This window comes from Nasonia vitripennis, chromosome 5, assembly GCF_009193385.2.
Source record: "Nasonia vitripennis strain AsymCx chromosome 5, Nvit_psr_1.1, whole genome shotgun sequence".
In the NCBI taxonomy this organism is placed as follows: domain Eukaryota; kingdom Metazoa; phylum Arthropoda; class Insecta; order Hymenoptera; family Pteromalidae; genus Nasonia; species Nasonia vitripennis.
Window position 1 is genome coordinate 25,833,630 of NC_045761.1, and position 21,206 is coordinate 25,854,835.

At 45.0% G+C, this 21,206-nt stretch overlaps 2 protein-coding genes across 8 annotated transcripts in view; one reads left to right on the top strand and one right to left on the bottom strand.

The window, feature by feature from the left end:
• LOC100121846 (ABC transporter G family member 23) overlaps nt 1–7,207 on the bottom strand; it is a 19,914-nt gene extending 12,707 nt beyond the window's left edge. The window contains exon 1 of the mRNA XM_003426556.4: nt 7,082–7,207. Within this exon, the coding sequence (XP_003426604.1) occupies nt 7,082–7,118 (37 nt within the window). The 5' untranslated portion in view covers nt 7,119–7,207. The remainder of the gene's footprint in view (nt 1–7,081) is intronic.
• LOC100121828 (ABC transporter G family member 20) lies at nt 1,358–21,138 on the top strand. 7 transcript variants are annotated; one of them, XM_008208839.3, is made up of 16 exons: nt 7,480–7,598; nt 9,327–9,436; nt 15,720–15,861; nt 16,160–16,404; nt 16,575–16,752; nt 16,953–17,046; nt 17,121–17,354; nt 17,422–17,549; nt 17,626–17,857; nt 18,054–18,234; nt 18,318–18,433; nt 18,510–18,580; nt 18,654–18,742; nt 19,096–19,272; nt 19,361–19,447; nt 19,727–21,138. In XM_008208839.3, exons 2-16 carry the CDS (start codon nt 9,400–9,402, stop codon nt 19,939–19,941), a joined length of 2,226 nt encoding a protein of 741 aa, XP_008207061.1. In that variant the 5' UTR covers nt 7,480–7,598; nt 9,327–9,399; the 3' UTR covers nt 19,942–21,138. The 7 variants fall into 7 exon arrangements, with proteins under 7 accessions (XP_008207065.2, XP_003426607.1, XP_008207064.1 ...); XM_003426558.4 differs by having other exon boundaries at nt 9,344–9,436; XM_008208843.4 differs by lacking the exons at nt 7,480–7,598; nt 9,327–9,436 and adding an exon at nt 1,358–1,545.
• The last annotated feature ends 68 nt before the right edge of the window (nt 21,139–21,206 follow it).

The following is a 21,206-nucleotide window of genomic DNA, read 5'->3' on the forward strand; positions in this document are numbered from 1 at the left end:
CGCGCGCCGATTTGCGAAACGCCACTTCCTCTCTCTCTCTTCGCGCATTAAATGGTGTTTTCGCAGAGCCAAAGGAGGAGCATCGACGCAGCGGCTTCATTAACGCCGTGTGAGTCGTTGCGGCATATCCTTCGCTTTCCGAATATCACTTTCACTACTTTGCTGCTTTGTTGAAAAATTTATTGTATAATATACATTGTGGTTTTTTATAGTTTGGCTTTGAAAATAGTCCTCGTTTTGATGAGGCTATTTTGGTGCATCTGTTAATGAACAGCTGATCGTTTCCTGAAACTCATTAGCGCGTTCGATGCTTTAGATTTTTTTAGTGGTTATTGATAAATACCTACAACACTTGCTCGAAAAAAATCCAGAGGGTCCCCCAAGTTCAAGGTTAATGCTCCGTGGACATCGTCCCAAGGTATAGACGCGTATATAGCTTGTTTTAGGGTCCGACGGTGCTTGCGAAAGATGCACCGGTTTTTTTGGCGGCCAACGACTTCGCGACGCGAGAAGGACCACAAGGCACTTACCCTGTTCTTATTCATTGTGTTACAGGCATACACTATTAGACAAAGGAGTTCTTTGTTGCTCGCTGGTTTTCCGAGGTTTGGGATAAAGGTCGACTTTGTATTTATAAATAAATGCGTTTATCTTATAGCGATGATAATAAAAACGTCGTAGATGTAGCGTGAAACGAGCGAGAAATGTTTATTCCTGCTATCGGACGATGCTGATATTTATATTACTTATCCGTGACTGCATTAGCATAACATATTCCACACGCGATTCATAATTATTCTAAACTAAATGTATTTCCTGTATTATTCAACCGCGTGATAATCAGCATCAATATTCAAGAAAATTTCCTGATCCCATCTATCAAATATGTGTACAAAATTTACATCATTTAACTTCAAGAATCTTCTAAAACGCTGGTAACGTCGACGGACTGTCCAAATTAAAATGACATTAGGATCCGCGAAAGGAAGGTGAACAGCCTGACAGTGGAATTTTTCATTTCTCAACAAAAATATAAACGCTGGCCTTGAAGTACGATTTCGCGGAACTGCCTTTACGCGTACAATGACATCAATCATTTTAATGTTCGCCATCAGGATTGCATGTGTAAAATTTTGCTACGACTTTTTACTTACACAAGGAAAAATGTCCGAAACTCCAAACAATGCGATGCACGACATAATGGCGCAGCGAAAATTCGCGAGCGACCCACATATGCAAAAAAAATCGCAAACGTCGTACTGTCTGCCTAAGCGAAAAATCTCGAGCACGTGAAGAGGGACGAGTCGTCATTGTCGATTAGTCGCAAACTCGATCCACCTTCGCGCGTTTGTTTTAATTAGCCGTCGATAATCGACACAATTTGGACTTGGAGTTTTACGGGAAAACGATTTTTTTTTTTCGTAAGATGAGGTGTGAATTTGCCGCGGATCGTTGACAAGATGCACCTGAAAGATTTGATCGCTTGGAAGCAGTACCGACCGAAGAGGCTCGTAGAGGCTGACTCTTGTTGCGAGAAATTACTGAGTAAGTTTGTTTACTTCATACCGATTAGCAAGGATCGATAGTTTTTTCTCGTCGTGTTAGATGACACTCGTTTTCAATGATACTCGATAACGCGTCGTATTTTTAGCGACGATGGAACATTATGCTCTTGATGATTTTTCATCGAATAAACGTCGAGCGTTTCTGGATTTAAAAAATCGGTATAATTTCGTAAAAAATATTCACGTAGTTTCTCTGTACGTCACGATTCTTCTCCATACGTACATCTCGCAAAAAGTCGAGACATATTCCTCGAATCATAAATCCAGCTCTGCGAAATTCTGAAACATAATTTTCCATCGTCAAAAAATATTTTTCATCTTTCGGTAATTACACCCTATGAAAGCGTTAGAAATAACAAAATCCCAATCCTAAAAAGTGGCCGCGAGCCAGACGTTCGCAAAGTAGTAAAAATAACAAATCGAGCTTTTTGCAAGATGCAAACGACGACGCAATGACGCGTATCGAGCGATGAGCAAAAAAAAAGAAGAATCGATGCTTTTTTCAAATACGCGCGCGCGCTTTCGTTGTCGCAATGAGATAATCGATGAACTGCACGCCGAGGATCGAAAGGCAGAAAAAACTGTTTGGATGGACGCGCGAGTCGAGGATTTCGTGTTGAAAATAGCAACTGGATTTTCAATTCTAAAAAATATCGAAACTCTAGCGTCATCCAAACCACAAAGCGACGTCAAAGCCCGTATGATAAATTCGTAAATTAAAAAAAAAATCGCTCCCGTACTTTTCCACATCCTCGATCTCATTGCCTGCGTTTCCATGCCGAAAACGAGCGATTTATATTCGCCTCAGCCTTTGTTATTGCACTACACATTATACACTCGAGTTTTATTCTCGCAATGATGCATGTAGTTCTTCGAGCGTAGTCCCTACCATACGCGAGTCAAATAACTATAACAGACTCGTATGACGAAAAAAAAGCAGCAGCGGAAGGTCGACCGGTGCTAATTTGCATGAGAAGTGTTGGATTTTCGTCGACATTATTATATTCTCTTCTAATTTTGAAAATCGTTACCGGAACAGACTGGCATTCAATTTGTTGACTGTGTAACCCACGAGAGCTGTAAATTTACGCAGATTTTTTGCCCCGTAAAAAATTATGGATTACTAATTCACGTCTGCCGCCTTGGATTCTGCAAAAAGAAGCGCCCGCGTGAAATGTTTATGCGATGCGTGGAATGATGTTTATGCCTGCGTGATTGATGCTTATGTTTGATAGTTTTTATGGGTTTTATATAAAGAATACACGTACGCGAGTATCGAATGCAAGGAGCTTTGTGCCTCGTGTAGGTCGTGCCTGATTCTTCTTATACATTTATTTCTGTTAAACGCCATACCCGTGAAATAAATCACCGAGTTACAAGGTGCGTTTTTGCGCATGAAATTTTCGAAGAATATAATATGTACTGCGCAAAACATTTGTGTAAAAAGAATATCTACATTTATGACGCCTATTCGCTAATGAGAAAAACCTAAAGTTCTCTGTCAAGATAATAGTCGCGCTAATCCATAAAACTGCACGTGCCAACGTTTTTTCAAAACCGTTGGGTCAATAAACTTCGAATATTTCTTTCGTCTCCTCAACAGAGATGCAGCGAACGACGTCAGGTGCGGACACATCCCCCCGTTTTATTCAGCCAAACCGGATTTTGGAAGATAACCGCGGAATTCCTTATAATATACTCCGTGTGCCCTGACGCAAAGATGGAATATTTTTCCGATCCAGCGTGATTATTTAAAAATGGCTCTTAAGACGAATCGACGTACACGCGAGAGTTTGTTTACGTAATACATAGGCTTTTAATGTATTCGCGTTAGAAAGAAAAGTCGCCTGAGCGCATGAAGTACTCGTTTTGATTGACGTGACTTTAACGCTCCGAGGGATTCTTATGCAAATGGGCTGTTACTTTCTAAAATATGGTGTATTACGAATATTTCGATTAGCCACTGTTTTGAAGTCGTCGTAACGGATGAAAAGTTGCCGATTCAAGCTGGATTTAAAAAAGGACTGTTATAAAAAGACTGCGAGATAGCAATAAACGCTGCGTCTGAATATTATCTCCGAATCTCGAGCCAAACATCAAGCGGTTCGAGATTCTAGATTAAAAATCCACAAAATCTTGTAGTTTTACATAGGAATTACGTCCTTAAAAAATGTTGCCTCATCGCGCTCGATCTCAGCAACCGCCGGTTATTGTCGCATTCGCGCAAACGCGAGTTTTCTCCATACAGCAAACTTACTTCAAATTATCCACGCACTGCTTACATTCACGAGAGCCAAATCTGACGTCACGTCTCATTAGAATTTGACACTTGCGCGACGTTACGGTTATTAGCATCTTAACCTGGAAACTACGTCGGAGCAAAAAATTCGTAACCAGTCATCCTTCGGCAAACTGGAGCTTCTCGCATTATTTTCCACCGAACATATAAATACGTCAGTCAAACGGAGATCGATTTTTATCGAAAATACACCGGCATGAAGCAACGGCTGCACTTTAGCTTTAGATAAGCCAAAAGTAACGAGATCATAGAAGCTGTGGCATCGAAGCAGTACTTCACCGTGACTCGCAGCCGCGATGATGACATTGACATGTTTCCGATCTCGCGACTGCGTGACAAGGTCGTCGATACTCGCACGTCGCGAGGGTAAACCAGTTTCCCGCTACCTAGAGCCGATTTTTCCAAAGCCTCGGCTCGCTGATGCTTATTTTATCATTAATACACATCGATGATGATGTCGACGCTGCGCGAATTCATTGAGAAAGTCTGAGGTAATTCGATTGAGATTTTATTACAGGTGAATTATGCAGGCTTCTTTGTTAATATAGAAATTTATGAACAGGCTGCGGCACATTAGAGTAGGAAAATTCTAATCCGGTAAAACATATGCAAATTAATAATTGATCCGATTGGATCGTTATTCTCGTGAGAAACGATTCATACATCTCGCCCGATGTGCCATCGACTCAAGATCGAACCAAGAGAGAGAATGACGATGCAGAGAAGCTGCGCCTAACTGGTTTTCCTGCCTTACGCTGACTTTCGTGCGCATTGCGTGGCGGAGCGATGAATAATCAAGGAAAAACGTGGCTGGACCTTTTTCAAACATTTATTTAACGAGCAGTGAACGAAATGTTTGAAGTCGAATTTCGCTTAATATTTAAATTAGCAACGAAAAACGCCATCTGTCGGTTCGATCTAGAAACGTTCAGTAAAATACCGGTTGCCGATCGCTTACCGATGCCCGGTAATTTTAACCAATCCTCTCTACATTACCAACCATCGAACGCAGCATTTCCCATCGGTCGGTAACGTCGCACTCTTCACACCGCGCATATCGAATTTCAGCCCGCTCGTATACCTTACTCAGGTGTTCTCTCCTATCCGCACAAAATCCACAGAAACTCAAGAGCGCGATACTCCCTTCTCTCTTCCCCTAGAATAATATTTCTCCGGAATAAAATAATTCCCCATCGATTTCCGATACCTCAACACACATAGCAAGCGAAGCGTGTACTCTCGAATCTCCTTAAAAGTCCTCGAAATAATTATCCACGTAAAATCGTCCGGAATCAGCGAAGCGGAATTATGTTGATGAAGCAAAGGACTGCGGGCTGCATCCGTCGGATCGCGCGGGGCCGGAAATAATTGAACCCGATTAGATTCCCTCCGTCCCGCCGCGACCCAGTCCGCAAACCCTTCGAGGCTCTCTCTCGCGAACTTTCATATATATATATATACGAACGATGCAATTTCAACTGCTAATCGCGACGTAAAAGACGACCGAGTATACTTGCGAGCTTTTATGCAATATGTAAACAACGCGATGCGTATCCAGCTGGCGATTTCAATACAATTATTATTATCTCGAGGAATAATAATAACAAACGGCGATGCGATGCATTCCTGGGCCTGCACCAATCGGGATATGTCACGCGTTGCGTATTGGCTATCGAGTGTACACGAAGCTTCGACGTGTGCTTGGCGAACTTTTTTTCGATTGATACATTCGACGATTATATTATTCTCTTGTCGCGAGTTGATTCGTTTATTTTTTTTTTTAACTTTGTAAAAAAAGAACTATCCCAAGCCACACATAGACACTCGCGCACGACTCATCGCTTCGTCGTGAAAGGAGGTCCGCGTGCTGGTGCACCGCCGACGATACAGCCGCTATCTTTGCCCCCTCCCCTTTCTCTTAGCATCCATCCTGCCCAAGAGGCCCCGCTAAGCACAACCTCTTCTCACTCGGCCAGTGTACGTGTACTCGTCTGCTCGTCGTAGGCCCTCCGTTATAGTCTTCCTCGCTCTTAATTTTTTTCCTTGTGTCTTCTACAACTCTCGCGTTTTTAAATCGACCTCCTACAGAACGTAATAATTTATACAAACGCGTGGCGCTATAAGCCGAGTGTCGAGGTAAGCACAGAGAGGAGGAGAAAGAAATCCCATCGCGGAAGTGCGCCGCGCGGAATTCGTGTCGCGCGGCGACGATGAGAAGATTTGCGGTATCGACGCTAACGACGCCGACTTCTGGGCCTGACTTCTGAGCCGTGCAACAGAGATATTACAAGTACACAGGCTGTATACGGAGCATTGGATTCGGCCGCTTTTCCGCTGAGAGGATCGAGGAAATAGAACGTGAGTAGCTCTGTGTGCACACGCTAAAGTGGAACGAGCCGCTTTTATACATTGTGTCGGGACACGATTATGCCGTTCGCTTTCCTTTTGTATTCCCGGATCGAACGCGAAAAACAAATCTCCGCTTCGCAGAGGAAGACACGCGCGATAAAAACGCAGCAGCGACACATGTATAGAAGTGCACGCCTATAGAAACTATCTCGACTCCGGAGCTCGATTTCGATTCGAATCGCCCTGTATAGCAGTCGGATCACGCGTGCGTGTGTACCGCCGGCGGAGGCCCATTTCGGCGCTCGGCCCGCGAGGGAAAGTAAAAAGAGAGAGAAGACAGTTTTTAGTTTACGGGCTCGTCCACCGTATAGCAGCAATAAACCTGCGCAACGAGAGGAGAGATAGATCGGGTTGTAGCTACTTGTTTCTTTCTTTCTTTTTTTTTTTTTTTTTTTATTACGCAAGCGCGATTCCGAGCGAAGATGATGATCGATCGCGAAAAGTGTAATTGAGAAATTTTTGTTTTCGTATGCCGAGGCCTTTTTTCGCCGGGTTAAGCGTTTTGCGTTTGCCGACGGTGCGGGTGACACTTTTTTCGCGAGCTGCGCCGCGTTGAGAATCTTTTTAAAGTGAGTCTTATAGATTTCCGCGCCTTGATTAATAATTAAAATCAAAAGTAAACTTTCCATTGCATTATTCACCCGCACTTCGTCGATAATACACTCGCATCGACACTTTACAAAGCAAACACACACACACACACACACGAGAAAGTAATCAAAACACCCACCGAATTCTCGCGCGTCGCCCCTTTTCGCGAAAGACAACAAACGCTCGGAGAAAGAAAATAAAAACCCGAAACACTCACCGACTCTCGCATAATTGCAGTCCAGTTGAATAACCATGTCGCCGCGTTACGATGAAACAACTCGGAAGTCCAGTAGTGCGTCAGCCAAAATATAATACACTCTCCCTGCGCGCGCGCGCGGCACAGCTTTCGCGAATTATTATTGCCGCAACATACACACACACACACGCGCGCTACTGCTCTTCTCTAGCACTTTCTCGCGGACTCGGCTGCTGCTACTATCATCTCGCTGGATCGACGCGCGTTTATACTCGTTTTTATCCTTCTCGAGTGAATTACAACGCGCGAGATCGCGAAATCCCGGGCGACGAGGGCCGACTGCTGAGAGGGACTGGCGGATTTCGGCTAGCTGATTAGGAGCTTCCAGAGAGCCGTGACTCTATAAGGCAGGTCAGTCGCTAGTTCGAAAACAAACAAGCGCGACGTAGTCGTTATACGCGTGTGTCCTGTGTTATAGATTGTAATATAGTCGATATCTCGCGGTGTGTGCTGGAGATCGTTGGGACTTTTGTGCGAGGTACGATGAAAAAAATTGAATATATACGATGTAAGCGTATAACGGCCTATGTGTAATGTAAGGCTTCGAGAAGGAGCAAAAAATCTCTCTTTCGCGCGAAGCCGTCAAAACGAGCATTGTCCGCGCGGAAATATAGGCGAATCTAGAAAGTAAATGATCCGGTGAAATTGGCGCCTCGAACAAGGACGTCGTCGGATTAAAGAGAGCGAGACGCTGTGTACTTACACGCATACGTATATATTTGTCCATCTCTCACTTACCTCGGGTCTACGAACGCGTAGGTTTTACGGAAAAATTCAGAACAAGGACTCACGCGAGGGGAGCCGCTGATGGAAGTATGGAAAATCGCAGCCGTGTAATTATATTGATTGCGCGAGTCCGCGGTTCAACCAGCTAGAGAGAGGTACAAACCGTCATTTTTTCTCTCTATCTTTCTCTCGGAATTATTATGAGAGAGATCGCGGCACAACTGTTTGTTTCTCCTTCGTCGTCGCGAGCTTTTCTTTAATTACACGTGGTTACATTGTCCGCCGACTGGAACAGCTATGAGAGATTATTCGACGAGCGAAACTGTTACGTTATACCGTATAATGGAAAATAGATTCGAGAATGAAGATCTCGAGCTGTAAAAAAGCTCAGAGCTTTAGTTTTCCTTTCGCGAGGAATAAAGTCGTCCATTAGAGCCGATAGAGAATTATACGTTGTTTCGCGGAGGCGAATGCGAGCGAGCGTTCCATGAAAATTTCAGCCACGGAATAACCAGTTCCGAAACTCGGTGCCGTTCGGTCCTAAATTATCAAAAAGATACGGTGTGTCAGCCCCTCGCGCTTTTAATGTCGCGTGAGGAAACGGTGTCAGTAGATCGGCTTTATAACGAGTTTCGTAGTTTCGTAGCTGAAAAAGTGCGAATCTCTCTCTTTCGAGTTTTTTATTTTGCGCCGTGGAGATACTTGCACAATTGTCTTCTTTTTTTATCGAGAAATACACGATTGCAATTTTTATAAGGAGACAAGCGTCAATTATAAAATACTGGCGTATCTATTCCTACGATCACTCTCGGTTATTTTTAAAAAAAAAAAATCGCGCAAAACCTTCTCTTTCGTCATCGCGATGCTCGAGTATTATGCTCGCGGTAGAGATGTCCGAGATAAGCAGAGCCGATTTCCTTATAAATATGCCATTACGATAAATTACGATTCTCGCTAAAGTCTCGGCATTAAAACCCGTAACGCGGCTCGAAAACAAACTGAAAAAAACAATCCGCATAAAAACATAAGCGAAGCTAATTTTGAATAATTAACCGGCTCGGCTTTCAACAGTCGATAGAGCGCGCGAAACATCCATAATATAAAAAAGTAAACAGAATCGCGCAAAAAATCGCTGATATATCTCAAAAACCAACTGCGCACGTTTATCATAAGAACTTGCAAATGACCGTCTTCCTGGCTAAATCCGTCATATCACGTATACCTATACACATAGAGCTATATGTATCGGCGCATCGACGGCACTTTTTGAATAATGAATGATTCTACTCGCTATACACACGTCCAGTAGTGTGGCATACGCGATAGGCCGCAACTCGCGGTGGCAATTACCAGGGGGGGTAATCGCGACGCGTGACTCGCGCTGCTCAGTCGCGCTCGCGGCCTCGAAAAGTGCGGACACGATCGGTCGTGGTCATATACATACATATATATATAGATACAGGTAATTTGTCGGATACAGTGTACATACATGTGCAGAGAGGTTGATCGAGGATACGAATTAGGATACAAGTGCGAGAATAACAGGAGACATCATGACGAGCAACCAGGTGCACCCGCGAGAGACCGGAGGTAGGTGTACGCAGGGTCACGCAGGGGGTGACCCACTGACCCTCTTTGCGAACCCTCTCTTTTTTTACGAGGCGTTACGGGGGATTCTAACGCGATTTCGGTGTACGGATTTTCCGTACACGCAGATTATTTTAGAGCTTCGGGTTGACCGGTATATTATCGTAATATGGAATACGAAGCGCGTCGATTTTGAGGTTATGTTACGCGTGGGTGGCGCAGAGAGAAGCGTATACAGTAAAGCGCGCGAGTATGTATAAAAGTATAACGGATGGCAGCCGACACAGAGTATCAACGGGGCTCGTATAAACGTTTTATGAGTATACATGGGACAGGTAAATCGAGTATACAAGCGCGCGCCGGACGCGTCAAAAGCTGTGTGTATAAACCGAGAGAGAGGCGCATTACGATCGCTGATTTATTCACGGAGTGATTTATTCCGAAAATACGGGATTGATGTATCAATAACAGCCGAGAGATAATCTAGTACGTCTGTTTTTCTCCTCCTCGCGTTAATTTTCATCGCTAGTAATTTTCTCTCTCACACACACACAGATTTGCAAACACCCGCTTGTGTGGATATGTGTGTTTGCATCTGGTCATTTAAGTGCACGCACGCGACGCCGAGACATTCCCATTTCACCGTGTTTTGACACTTAACAGCACGTGTAATTAGTTTAACTCGTCGCTTGTACACACACACACACATAAACACAAAGAAAACCGAGAGGACTGCTAGAGAGAGAGAGAGAGAGGCAGAAAGCTAATTTAGCGCCGAGAACTGTCGGAGATTTAATGCACGGGTGGATTTCAATTTTCGATCCGAGACCTAGCGAAAGTTCAAAGACACAAAGAAGAAGAAAGTTTGAACATCGCGCCTCGTTGTTGCTCCCACGGAGAGTTATTACGCGTCCGTCAGTAGAGCCCCGGGCGACTCCGAGAGACGTTCTCCCGGAAAAATGCATCAAGTCGGATCGTGAAAAATCGCACTATAGGTACAGCGTCCCTCCATAAAACAGAAGAGTACTTCACGTGATCTCGCATAAAGCCAGCTCTGTATACATAACGTCGAGCGCATATAACGGAGATCAACTATATTACAATTTATTTATTTTTCTTCTTTTAGTAAAAAAAAGCAAAAATCGGCGAATCTCCTCATCGAATTCGGAGCGCAATTTCCATTTGCGCGTAGCGCACGCGAAATGGAATATATACGTGTGTGGGTGAGATAGAGAGCGACACATCGAGCTCTTCCGGATTATGCGAGGTTTCTCAGGGTCGAGCTAGCTCGAATTATGTCTCCGTCACCGTCGCTGCCTCGGATAATTTCTGACTGTTTGCTTTTCGGAGCGCGAGCTAGGATGTATGTGTGTGGGCTCTTTTTCTCCAGCTTTATATCTATCTCTCTCGGGGATAAGAGAGATGTGGCTTTTAGCCGGCGGAGTTTGCGTCTCCGAAGTGATTTTCCATTGGATTTTCACTCGGTCACATACGTGCGCAAATTGAATTATTTTTCTCGTACACTACACTTGTAAATATAGCTCCTTACAACACTTCTGGCGTTGAAGCGGCTTAATTGCCTTTTCCGCAACTATCGCATACGCGAGCGTAAGAAATAAAACGTAAACTACGATGCTACCGTCGTCAAATTAATCGACTCGATTTTCCCAAACTTTGGACATAATCATCGTTATTAAAGGCCGAGCTCGTGCCGGCAATAACTCCGGCTGGCAATATCGGCAAAGCCCCATAAAACTATAATACGTCAGTCTCTCTCTCTCTCTCTCCCTCTCGCCGAGTATCGAGCACAAAGTCGTAAAGTAATGCTCGCAATATTACACTACTCTCGCAACAATACACGCCGAGAACATTCCAACCTAATTCGTGAAAGTATCATAGGTAAACGCGCTCATTGAGTCACACGAGACGTTAACAGAAATTTACGTAAAAAATTGCTCAAAAAATCCCAAGCTTTATCACCACAGCTTACGTAAACAATGTAGGCATTATCAGGCGTAATAACGGCGTTAGAGCGTCGACGACAAATCGAATTAAAATATCCGAACGTAACAGGGGGACTACTATTGAGCGAGCGACGCAACCTTCGATTACCGCATAGCGGCTTTTCCCGAATAAGCGCCGAGAGAGAAAGAGAGAAAAACTCTACTGATGTATAGTGTAGAGCTCTCGGCGAGCTATGCTTTCTCAAGTGCAGCCGGGCTTTATGTAACGGATAGAGAGAAGAAAGAGAGAAATGGAAGGGGATGTGGCCTGTGTGATCTCGCTCAGCGACGTTTGCGCTTGGGTGGATTGAACTCTCGCTATATATACTGCGGCTACTTGCTGTGCCACCGCCGCTGCAGTATTTTTCGAGCTTTCGCGATAATTTCCTAAAGCTCAATTTTCCATCAATTCATCCTCCTTCAAACGCGCGCACTTTTTTACTCTCGTATTTTCGCACCTGTAGGCACCTCTCTCTCTCTCTCTCTCTCTCGGCAAACAATCGGCTCTCGTTGCGTCACGCGACGAATTATGTCAGCCGTTGCCGATCCCGCGGCGAGCTTTTCTCGCAACGCCTTCCGAGAACTTTCCTTCGAAACACACATACACACAGGGCGATCGGAAAGCCGCGCACGCGCCGTTTGATTTTTCTGATCTTGGAATACAGTAGCCGAGCTGAATGCGAAAAGAGGGAACCGAAGCTTTTCGTAAGGTTCAAGTGCTACTGAGGTTTTATGACAGGCAAGGGATTAGGCAACCGCGGCCTTGCTCTTGCGCGTCTCGTTGCACGCGAGGACTTCAGCGCGATTGTTTAATCCGTGCGCTGATTTCTCAGGGATCTTCGCTTGTTTTACGGCCGGAGTAAAAATTCCAGAGTTTATGTAGTAGACTGTCGTGTAGGGGGATGCTGGAGTGGGCTGAATTTCAGGGGGATTCCTCGTGGGCTTAGGGACGTAAAAAAGGACTTTATTTTTCTCGCTGAAATGAGTGGCGAGATATAAATGACGATTTTAATTGGGTCGAGCCTGCGAAAAACTATCGGCTCCATTAGTTCAAATCGCCCGCGATGATGTAGGCGGAAATGGCTTTAATTACCCATTGACACCGAATCGCTCGTATACCGATCTCGATCGTATTTTCAGGGAGAAAAAAAAAATATCCGCCAGCTCACCGTCCGTAATAGAAGAATTGTACAATCGATAATTACAGACAAAGAAATGCATGATACCGAGAATTTGAAATAAATTGATTCATGCGTGCGATATTGTGTAACCCAAACACACACTTTTATCTTCATAAATATACGCAAATGCGCTGCGGGTAGTTTTTACATTCAGCGAATTTCCTCACATCAGTGTACTGAGAGAGGACACGATGTTTGTTTGATTACAGGCTCGTCACTGTGTCGATCGACACGTATATGCGGCGTGTGCTCCGATTGTAATTACGGATATTAATAAAATTAAAACGCTCCTGACGCAAGCTCGTATATAACGGTCATTATCTTCTTCCGATTGTAATTGCTCTATCTGTCGCAGCGCGTTGTTGATTTTTTGCTCTTTTTTATATGCCTGTTTAAAATTCACTTTAATTTTTTTATGATAAATATATAACATACACTCCGGTGCGGAATCCAAAGTACGCAGTTTACCGAGAGAGAATAGAGTAGCGCTTTATGAATAAGTGAATAGAATCAATGCGAATCCGTTATATAATAATAATAATTCAAGCGGTTTCAAGTTCCGCGAGTATTATATGCATTCTCGGCTTGAATTAATAATAGGCTTTATAGTAATTGTATATCAGCTTTGGGCGTTTATAAAAGTATAAGCTTATATTTTTTTCTTTATCGTCGTCGTTGCGTCTCTTGCTTTTTGAAATATACTCTCGGTTTATAAAGCGCTTTATTTCGGAAAAGCGAAGCGAATGAATAAATAAAAGTCTCGCATCCATCTCTAGAGATGGAACTAGTGTGTGCAGTATATCGATTCGATAGATAGGCGTGGAACGTGCTCTAAAAACGCGGAACCGTTATGACAACCTCTTCTTTTTTGAATATTCGAACCTCGATTAAAAAATCGAAACTTTTGTTTCAACAGCTCTTCTATCGCATGGATAAAAGGATAGAACATCGGATATTCAAATCGCGCGAAAAGTATGATTCGATCCCACTAAAAACTTCTTCTCGACTCGCAGCCTCCGAAGTGAGCGAGAGAGAACGTTGACCTACAGATACGGTTTTTTTCTCACGACCGGTCACGTGAGCGTTCACGCATATCGCCGGGACCCATGACTATATATATATATATATGCACCTATACACACTCCACCTTCTCTCTCTCTCTCTTGCTCGGACGTAACGGTAAACTATATAGCCACAGAAAGAGAGACGTCGCGGCGACCCTGACCCTGTTTACTCCTCCTTCTTTTTTGGGATGTGTATAGTGATGTATACGTGTATATAACACAGACGAGCTGACCGAGAAAGGAATCTATTTTCTGCGATTCTTCCCGATGCCGGTATAGACGACATTCTTAGTTTGTCTTCTTCCCCCTTTTTTCTTATCTCCCTGACATTTGCCTTCCGTCGGACCTGTACAACTAAAAAATTGTTTTCCACGTGGCCATACACTCGGCAATCGATAGCAGCGCGCAGTTAAAGCCGAGTTTGACGATCGACCATTGCGCTAATCGCTCAACTTTTCATCGCTTTGCGTGATTACATCCATAACTTTTACCCATTACTCGAAAAAAAGCCAACAACCTCCTCTAACACACTCAAGCATCGGCGATAATACCGGCCAAAACGAAGGTTAGACCATCGATTAAAATCCGTCTAACGACGCATTGTGTCGTCGTCACGGCACGACGACGTAATCCTTACATTTGTATTGCGCGCGTGCGCGCAGCGGACGAGGGCCGAAATCTTTGACCGCGAAGCCAATTTCGTGACCCGCTTACGAATCCCGATTTTTTTTTTTTCCCTCTTCGTCGTCGGCTGCTGCTCTCGACGAATTCCTTGTACGCGTTATATGCATATGTGCCTCGGGCTATGTATTTGAAAACATGTTCTCTATCGAGCGAAAGACGCGCGCGAATTCAGCTCGAAATGAAAATTCATACGTTCCGCGTATATAAAAATCCTACTTCCTCGATGCAGCGGAGGTGGGCTTTAAAGCGGCTTATTACTCGGTACACGTAGCGCACAACGTCGCCATGACTAACGTCCCGCGTATAGCCACAAAAGAGAGGAGATACGCGGCAAAAATCAGCGAAGTCAAACCCCGTATAATATGCACTTCGCAGCGTGATTCATACACGTTTGCGGGATCGGGAGACTTATTTCATGAATAATTGAAGCTGCTGTTGACGATTCTTTATGTTTCTCTCGGGTGACGGAAATTAAAGCGCCTTATTTTTTCGCTCTCTCCCGCGAGATAAATCGCGGCTCTTTTATCGGCCGAACTTTTGAGCTTCTTTTCCCACACGTTTTCCAATCGAATTCCATCATTACTCCCGGAATCTCAGCTGCATAAACGAAACAGCTCCTCGGGAGACTTTTATTTGAGTTGCTCCATAAGTCGAACTTGACACAGCTATATGGTAAAATAAATATTTCAAGTGCAGTATATATGTGCCGGGGGGGGGGGAACTTTCGGGCGACGAAAAGTTTCCCGCGAACTTTGCCGTACAGCTACACACTTCCACGTGAAAAAGACGTAGCTATCGAATTTGCGTCAGCCATAAATATCACACACATACGCGCGTTGTTTCCCTAAACGCCTTTCCCGCAACTCATCGATCAACCCATCAAAAGCGAATTTCAGCCTATACGCGTTTCTCCCTGCAGATGTGCATCGCGCGAGAGAGAAATTCCTCGAGACGTTCGATTCTCTCCGCATGCGATATAAGCGCATTTTTCGCGTGCCGAGGCAGCGTATTTCGAATTCGGCACACGATGTGCAGCTCTCTCGGAGTACAGATCGTTGCATGCGATGTATGCGCGCGCGCGTCGGCGTACAAGTACGCGCTTGAATATTCGGACGTTCGTCAAAGCGACGCGTGAGATGCGGGATTTTTCCGGCTGGAAAATGGCTTTTTATGAAATTTTTCGAAACTTTTATATTACACGCCATATTCCGCGAGCAGCTCATTAAAACTGGCTCGTAAAACGCGAAATTCGCATCCCAAAAAAACCATCGTCGCAGGAAAATGTAGAGTAATCCCACCCGAAAGCTCTTGAGAGACGATGATGATATTCACGAGAGCTGTTTGTTTTTTCCAGATACATTCCCGGCTGAGGTGGATCCAGGGCTCAGCAGTATGCAGCAGGACGCGATAATCGTGAGGTTCGCGCGCAAGCGCTACGCCAAGGGCCAGCCGCCGATTCTCGACGGACTCAACATGACCGTACCACGAGGCTGCATGTGAGTTTGTTATTTTTGGGCAATTTTTCGCGAGCGCGAAGGACGTTATGTCACACGACGCGTGCAAACGATTTCGCAAAAAGCTGCCGCGCGGCAAAAAGAAAGTTTGCGCTAAATCATCAAAATAAAGGACCGACGTGTTTTGTAAATGTCCTCGGTTTTTTCCATTACTTATTAATCAACATATAAAAATTTGATGATTGAATTACTGCCGCGCATCAAAACCGTCGAAACTTTTCCGCGCAGTAAACTTTGCGTGCGAGATAAAAGCTAAAAGAAAAAATTCTCTCCGCAAAAGTTACGGGCTACTGGGAGCGAGCGGCTGCGGCAAGACGACCCTGCTGTCGTGTGTGGTAGGCGTGAAAAAGCTGGACAGCGGCGATATCTGGGTTCTGGGCGGTAAGCCCGGAAAGCAAGATTCCGGCATACCAGGCCCTCGAGTCGGATACATGCCACAAGAGATCTCGCTCGTCCAGGAGTTTACCGTCCTCGGGGCGCTTTATTATTTCGGCAGGATCAACGGCCTCGAGGACAGCGATATCGGTGAGCTTTTATTATCATTTTTTTTTTCGTTCATCGCTATATGTACATCGTACGAGGTGAACTTTTCCTCGGTATACTCGTACGCTGTATATAACGTATATAGGAGAGCTGTCAGTTGCCGGCGGCTGTCTCATCGATAAAGTACACATCGACATTTAAATTCCGCGCAGACGAGAGGTACGGCTTCTTCTCGGAGCTGCTGAGTCTGCCGCCGAAGGACCGTCTGGTGAAGCACATGAGCGGCGGCCAACAGCGTCGTGTCTCCTTCGCAGCTGCCCTTATACACAAGCCGGAGCTGCTTATCCTCGACGAGCCGACCGTCGGACTGGATCCGATTCTGAGGGAGAAGCAAGTAGACTTTTGTGTTCTATACCTGAGAGAGAGAGAGAGAGAGAGATAGGCTCCTTTCGAAAGTCGCATTTTATTTATAATACCGCTCCTTTTCAATTTCGAATGCGCTCCCCGCTGAGCTTCCGGGAATATCTCGATATTCGGCGATAAATAAAAGCTCGCCGGTGTAATAAAAGCGGGGCTTTATTTTCTTGCAGTATCTGGAACTTCCTCGTAAAAATCACGAAGGAGGAGGGCACGGCCGTCGTCATCACGACGCACTACATCGAGGAGACGAGGATGGCCAACAGGGTTAGTGCGGCCTTCGTTATAATAATTCTGCATTTTTTTTTTTAAACATAATGAAAATTTTTTATGGACTCTAGATTGGCCTGCTGAGGTGCGGCCAGCTCTTGGCGGAGACCTCACCCACGGCGCTACTGAACAAGTTCCAGTGCCAGTCTCTGGAGGAGGCGTTTTTAATACTCAGCCAGAAGCAGAAGGACAACCAGGACAAAGGCGTGCTGAACAGCGCCGACAGCGAGGTGATCGAGGACTTGGACGAAGTCGCGACACACTCGGTGCCCGTCTCTCAGAACAACCTTCGTAGTAGCACCGAGGTAAGGCTTCGTTTATAAAACGTTGAAACCGACGATTCCTCGTGGATTAACACGTTGATTTTTCCAGTGCATAATGAGCAGCGAGAAGCAGCTGCTGGACAGCCAGTACAACGAGAAGAGACGCACGCCTATCTTCGGTAAAATCTTCAGGGCGCTGATGACGAAGAACATCCTCCAGTTCTTGAGGCATCCGGGGTAAGTAATTTTCTCCGATAATCGAAGGAACCTGCAGACGTACAGAAATAAAAGAAGGTAAATCGATCGGTCACAGGGGCATTCTCTTCGCCTTCGTATTTCCGCTGGTGCAAGTGACGCTATTCTTCTACGCGATTGGCCGCGATCCCAAAGGCATCGTCGTGGCGATCGTTAACGACGAGGCGGGCCACTGCGATCACGGCAACATCATCGGCTCGGTTATCCACAATCCAGACGAGGGCACCTGCGACTACGTCGATATCAGCTGTCGATTTCTCAACGGATTTAATTCCAGTATTATGGAAAAGGTATAGGTGAATTCGATATTTCAAAGCTCGGCATTTACACGAATTCAGCGCTGCGAAAGCAAGCGCGCGCAAGCAAACAATCGCATTCCTAAAAGCTCTCTCTCCCGCGCCAGCACAAAAGCACTCGGCTGGCCACAATCAAATCACGTCTCTAAACTCCCTCTCTCTCTCTCTCTCTCTCTCTCTCTCTCTGCAGGAATTCTATAGTTCGCGAGAAGACGCCAAACTGGCTGTGGAATCGGGAAGAGCCGCCGGCACTATGTTCTTCTCGCGGAATTTCTCGCGCGCTCTGCAGAGCCGACGCGACAACGTGGATTCCGCGAGCAACGCCGACATTGTCGCAGGCGAGATAGACACCGTTCTGGATATAGGCGCAAGTACGAAGACATTTTTTTACATTTCTTTTACGTATCGGGATCGTACTTGTTACACGTGTCATTTTCTTCTTTTTTTTCGGTAGATCGGCAGATCGGACTGTTCCTGCAGAAGAAGCTGTTCGAGAAGTTCATCGAGGTGCACGGGGAGATCGTGTCGACGTGCAACATCCCGAGGAAGTTCGCCGATACGCCGGTTTACGTATGTATAGCGTAATTCATGATTCGAGTAATGCACTTTGCTCAAGAGTTTCATTTGTTGTTCATGATGCTTGCAGTTCGAAGAGCCGATCTTTGGACGCCTGGACGGCAAGTACTCGGAGTTCGTGGCGCCAGGATTCATCCTCACGTAAGTGCAAACTCGTACATTTTCATTAATTGCGTATAAATTAAATTCAATAATAACGATGATTCCCTCACAGAATCATCTTCTTCTTATCGACGGCAGTCTCCTCCTCGATAATCATCGCCGACCGAGCCGAGGGCGTCTGGGACCGCAGCCTCGTACAAGGTAACTTGACAAACAAAAATAAAAAATCGTCCCACTCGACAACTACACCCGTATAGAAAAATCGAAGCTGCTCCTTTTCTGCGTCGCTCGGGTCGCTTATTATGGAAAACAATGAGCCGCTAAATTGCCAAAGCTCGCGATTGATATGCGAGGCGCGCGCGAGACCTCCGCGAAGAGGAGGCTCGTCCCTCTGGCAGTCCGGCGGAAAACAAATTCTTTCACCTCCTTCCTTATTGAATCGGCTTTATGAATAATAATCACGCGCGCATATCGTACCTACCGCGGATTTCTACGAACGGTATATCGCAGTTTCTAATTTATGATGATAAAGCTTTTGTTGTTAAATTTTTCAGGCGTCACGACGGCGCAGATCCTCTTCTCGCACATCCTGACGCAGGTGGTGATGATAATAATCCAAGTGACGGTGGTCATGTGCATCAGCTTCGTGCACTTCCAGCTGCCGTGTAAGGGCTCGCTCGTCACCGTCACCGCGATGGTTCTGCTCACGGGAATATGCGGCATGTGCTACGGTAAGTGCTCGAGGGACCCTCGAGCGGATTCAATCGATTTATCGCTTATGCGTTTGGAGCTTAATGAAGACGCTCTCGTTTCCTGCAGGTTTCCTCATCTCCGTGCTGTGCAACAGCCACACGGTGGCCAACTTCGTGTCGACCGGCAGCTTCTATCCGATTATTCTGCTGTGCGGTAAGAGGCTACTTTTTGTCGTTTTTTTTTTATATACAAATTGCGGCGCATATTCATAAACACGTTTGAGTTTCCGAATTCACGGTAATTTCAAAACAGCTTAAATGATGCGCAGAATTCGCGCACAGTGTTTTTCCGTGTTTGCGAACTAAAAAAAGTAAACAGGATAATTTTGAATATTCAGTGCAAATAAGAATATTGAAACGCTCATTACCATGTTTCGCCACCTCGGTTATAATTTATACACATAATCTTGAAAAATATTTTCCAAATTCACAGGCGCAATCTGGCCAGCGGAGGGCATGCCGACGGTCCTGCGTTGGGTGAGCTTTGCGATGCCGACGACGATACCGAGCTTCTCGCTTCGTGGAATCCTCGAGAAGGGCTACGCAGTCGCCGAGCCCGAAGTCTACACCGGCTTCCTCATCGTCTTTGGCTGGACGTCCGCCTTCGTAATCTGCTGTCTGATCGGTCTCAGAGGCAAGACTGTGTAGATACCGAATTTTCAAACTGTCGCCCCACGAATGCCGATCTCGGCTGGGCTTTCTTTGCGCAAGTGTCAAAGAGAAGCTTCGCACTTTAGGGAGAGAGGAGAGTTCAGGGCTGTTATGGCGATGTTACATACGGGCTGTCCGCGAGTTCGCCGCTCGAAGATACGTATAGAAAAAATTTAAGCGAAACGTGTATAAAGAGAAATCGGTTTTCTCGTCGATTTTTGCCATAACCGAACGACGCCTCGCGCGCACTGTATTATCATGTGAGCTAGACGTTATCGTGCAGGTTTGCTCGTTTTTACTCTCGTGTTTTTACTCGATCAATAAGAATCTAACGACTACCGTATCGACAATAGCAGTATTAGATTTTTTTCTTCGGTGTTCTTTTTAATCGCGCGTCGTTCGGCCGCCGGCGAGGAACTTTTTTAACGATCGCCGAGACTCGACGAGAAAACCGATCGCGCACTGATATTGACGCTCTTGCCAATAATCTTCGAAGTCTCGCGATAACTATTAATTAAACAGGGTTCTTGCGTTGTAAGATATTTTTATAAGATTTTTTTAGCCTCCTCGAGGTGCTGGTAGATTGATTTTTTCTTTTCCATTCGTTATCTCCCTTAGTCGAGATATAGTAGGTCTTATTTAACTGGACATCTTCACACTGGATGTTGTTATATTTTTTTTTTTATATGGATAAGAAGATGAAAATTCGACAAAACTTTATTTTTCGTTGTGTATAATTCAGGTAGTAATAATTTTAGTTTTAAGTTTAACGCAAACTTCTTTTTTTGTATAATTCGTATAGTCGTTAATTATTTTATTTTTTAAATCTACACTTTCCGTTAGTCTCTTTTGTTGATTTTTATCTGAGGAATCCTAGATGGTTGTAAGGAGAAAAATTACTTTCTTGCTCGGACGCATCTCTAGTCAGAAAACAGAATAAAAGGAAGGTAGCATCAGTTTGATTTTTTTTAAACGCAAAGGGAATACGAGTCCTTGTATATGTATACGAAGTCTTTATTCCTAGACGCGCAGTGGCAGACAATTTTTTTACCCTATAGAAATATATGCGAGAGGTTGAGTATAATCCGAAGCGAAGTCGACTGTAAATCGTCGTCGTTGCGTTTTATAAACTTAAAAATATGTAAATAACTTATTTATAAACATAGTGAATTCAATAAACATATTTTTAGCGAATATGCCCTGTTTTTTGATTTCGCAAAATGAAGCTACGTCCCGGGCCCTAAGGGGAGGGGGTGGAAAGT

Bases quoted from the DNA above. Each gene is read 5' to 3' on its own strand.
- LOC100121828 (XM_008208843.4), top strand. From the start codon at position 1,461: ATGCACCTGAAAGATTTGATCGCTTGGAAGCAGTACCGACCGAAGAGG. The intron at 18,434-18,509 runs GTATGTATAGCG...TGATGCTTGCAG, and splicing joins TCGCCGATACGCCGGTTTAC to TTCGAAGAGCCGATCTTTGG. The intron at 18,743-19,095 runs GTAACTTGACAA...TAAATTTTTCAG, and splicing joins GGACCGCAGCCTCGTACAAG to GCGTCACGACGGCGCAGATC.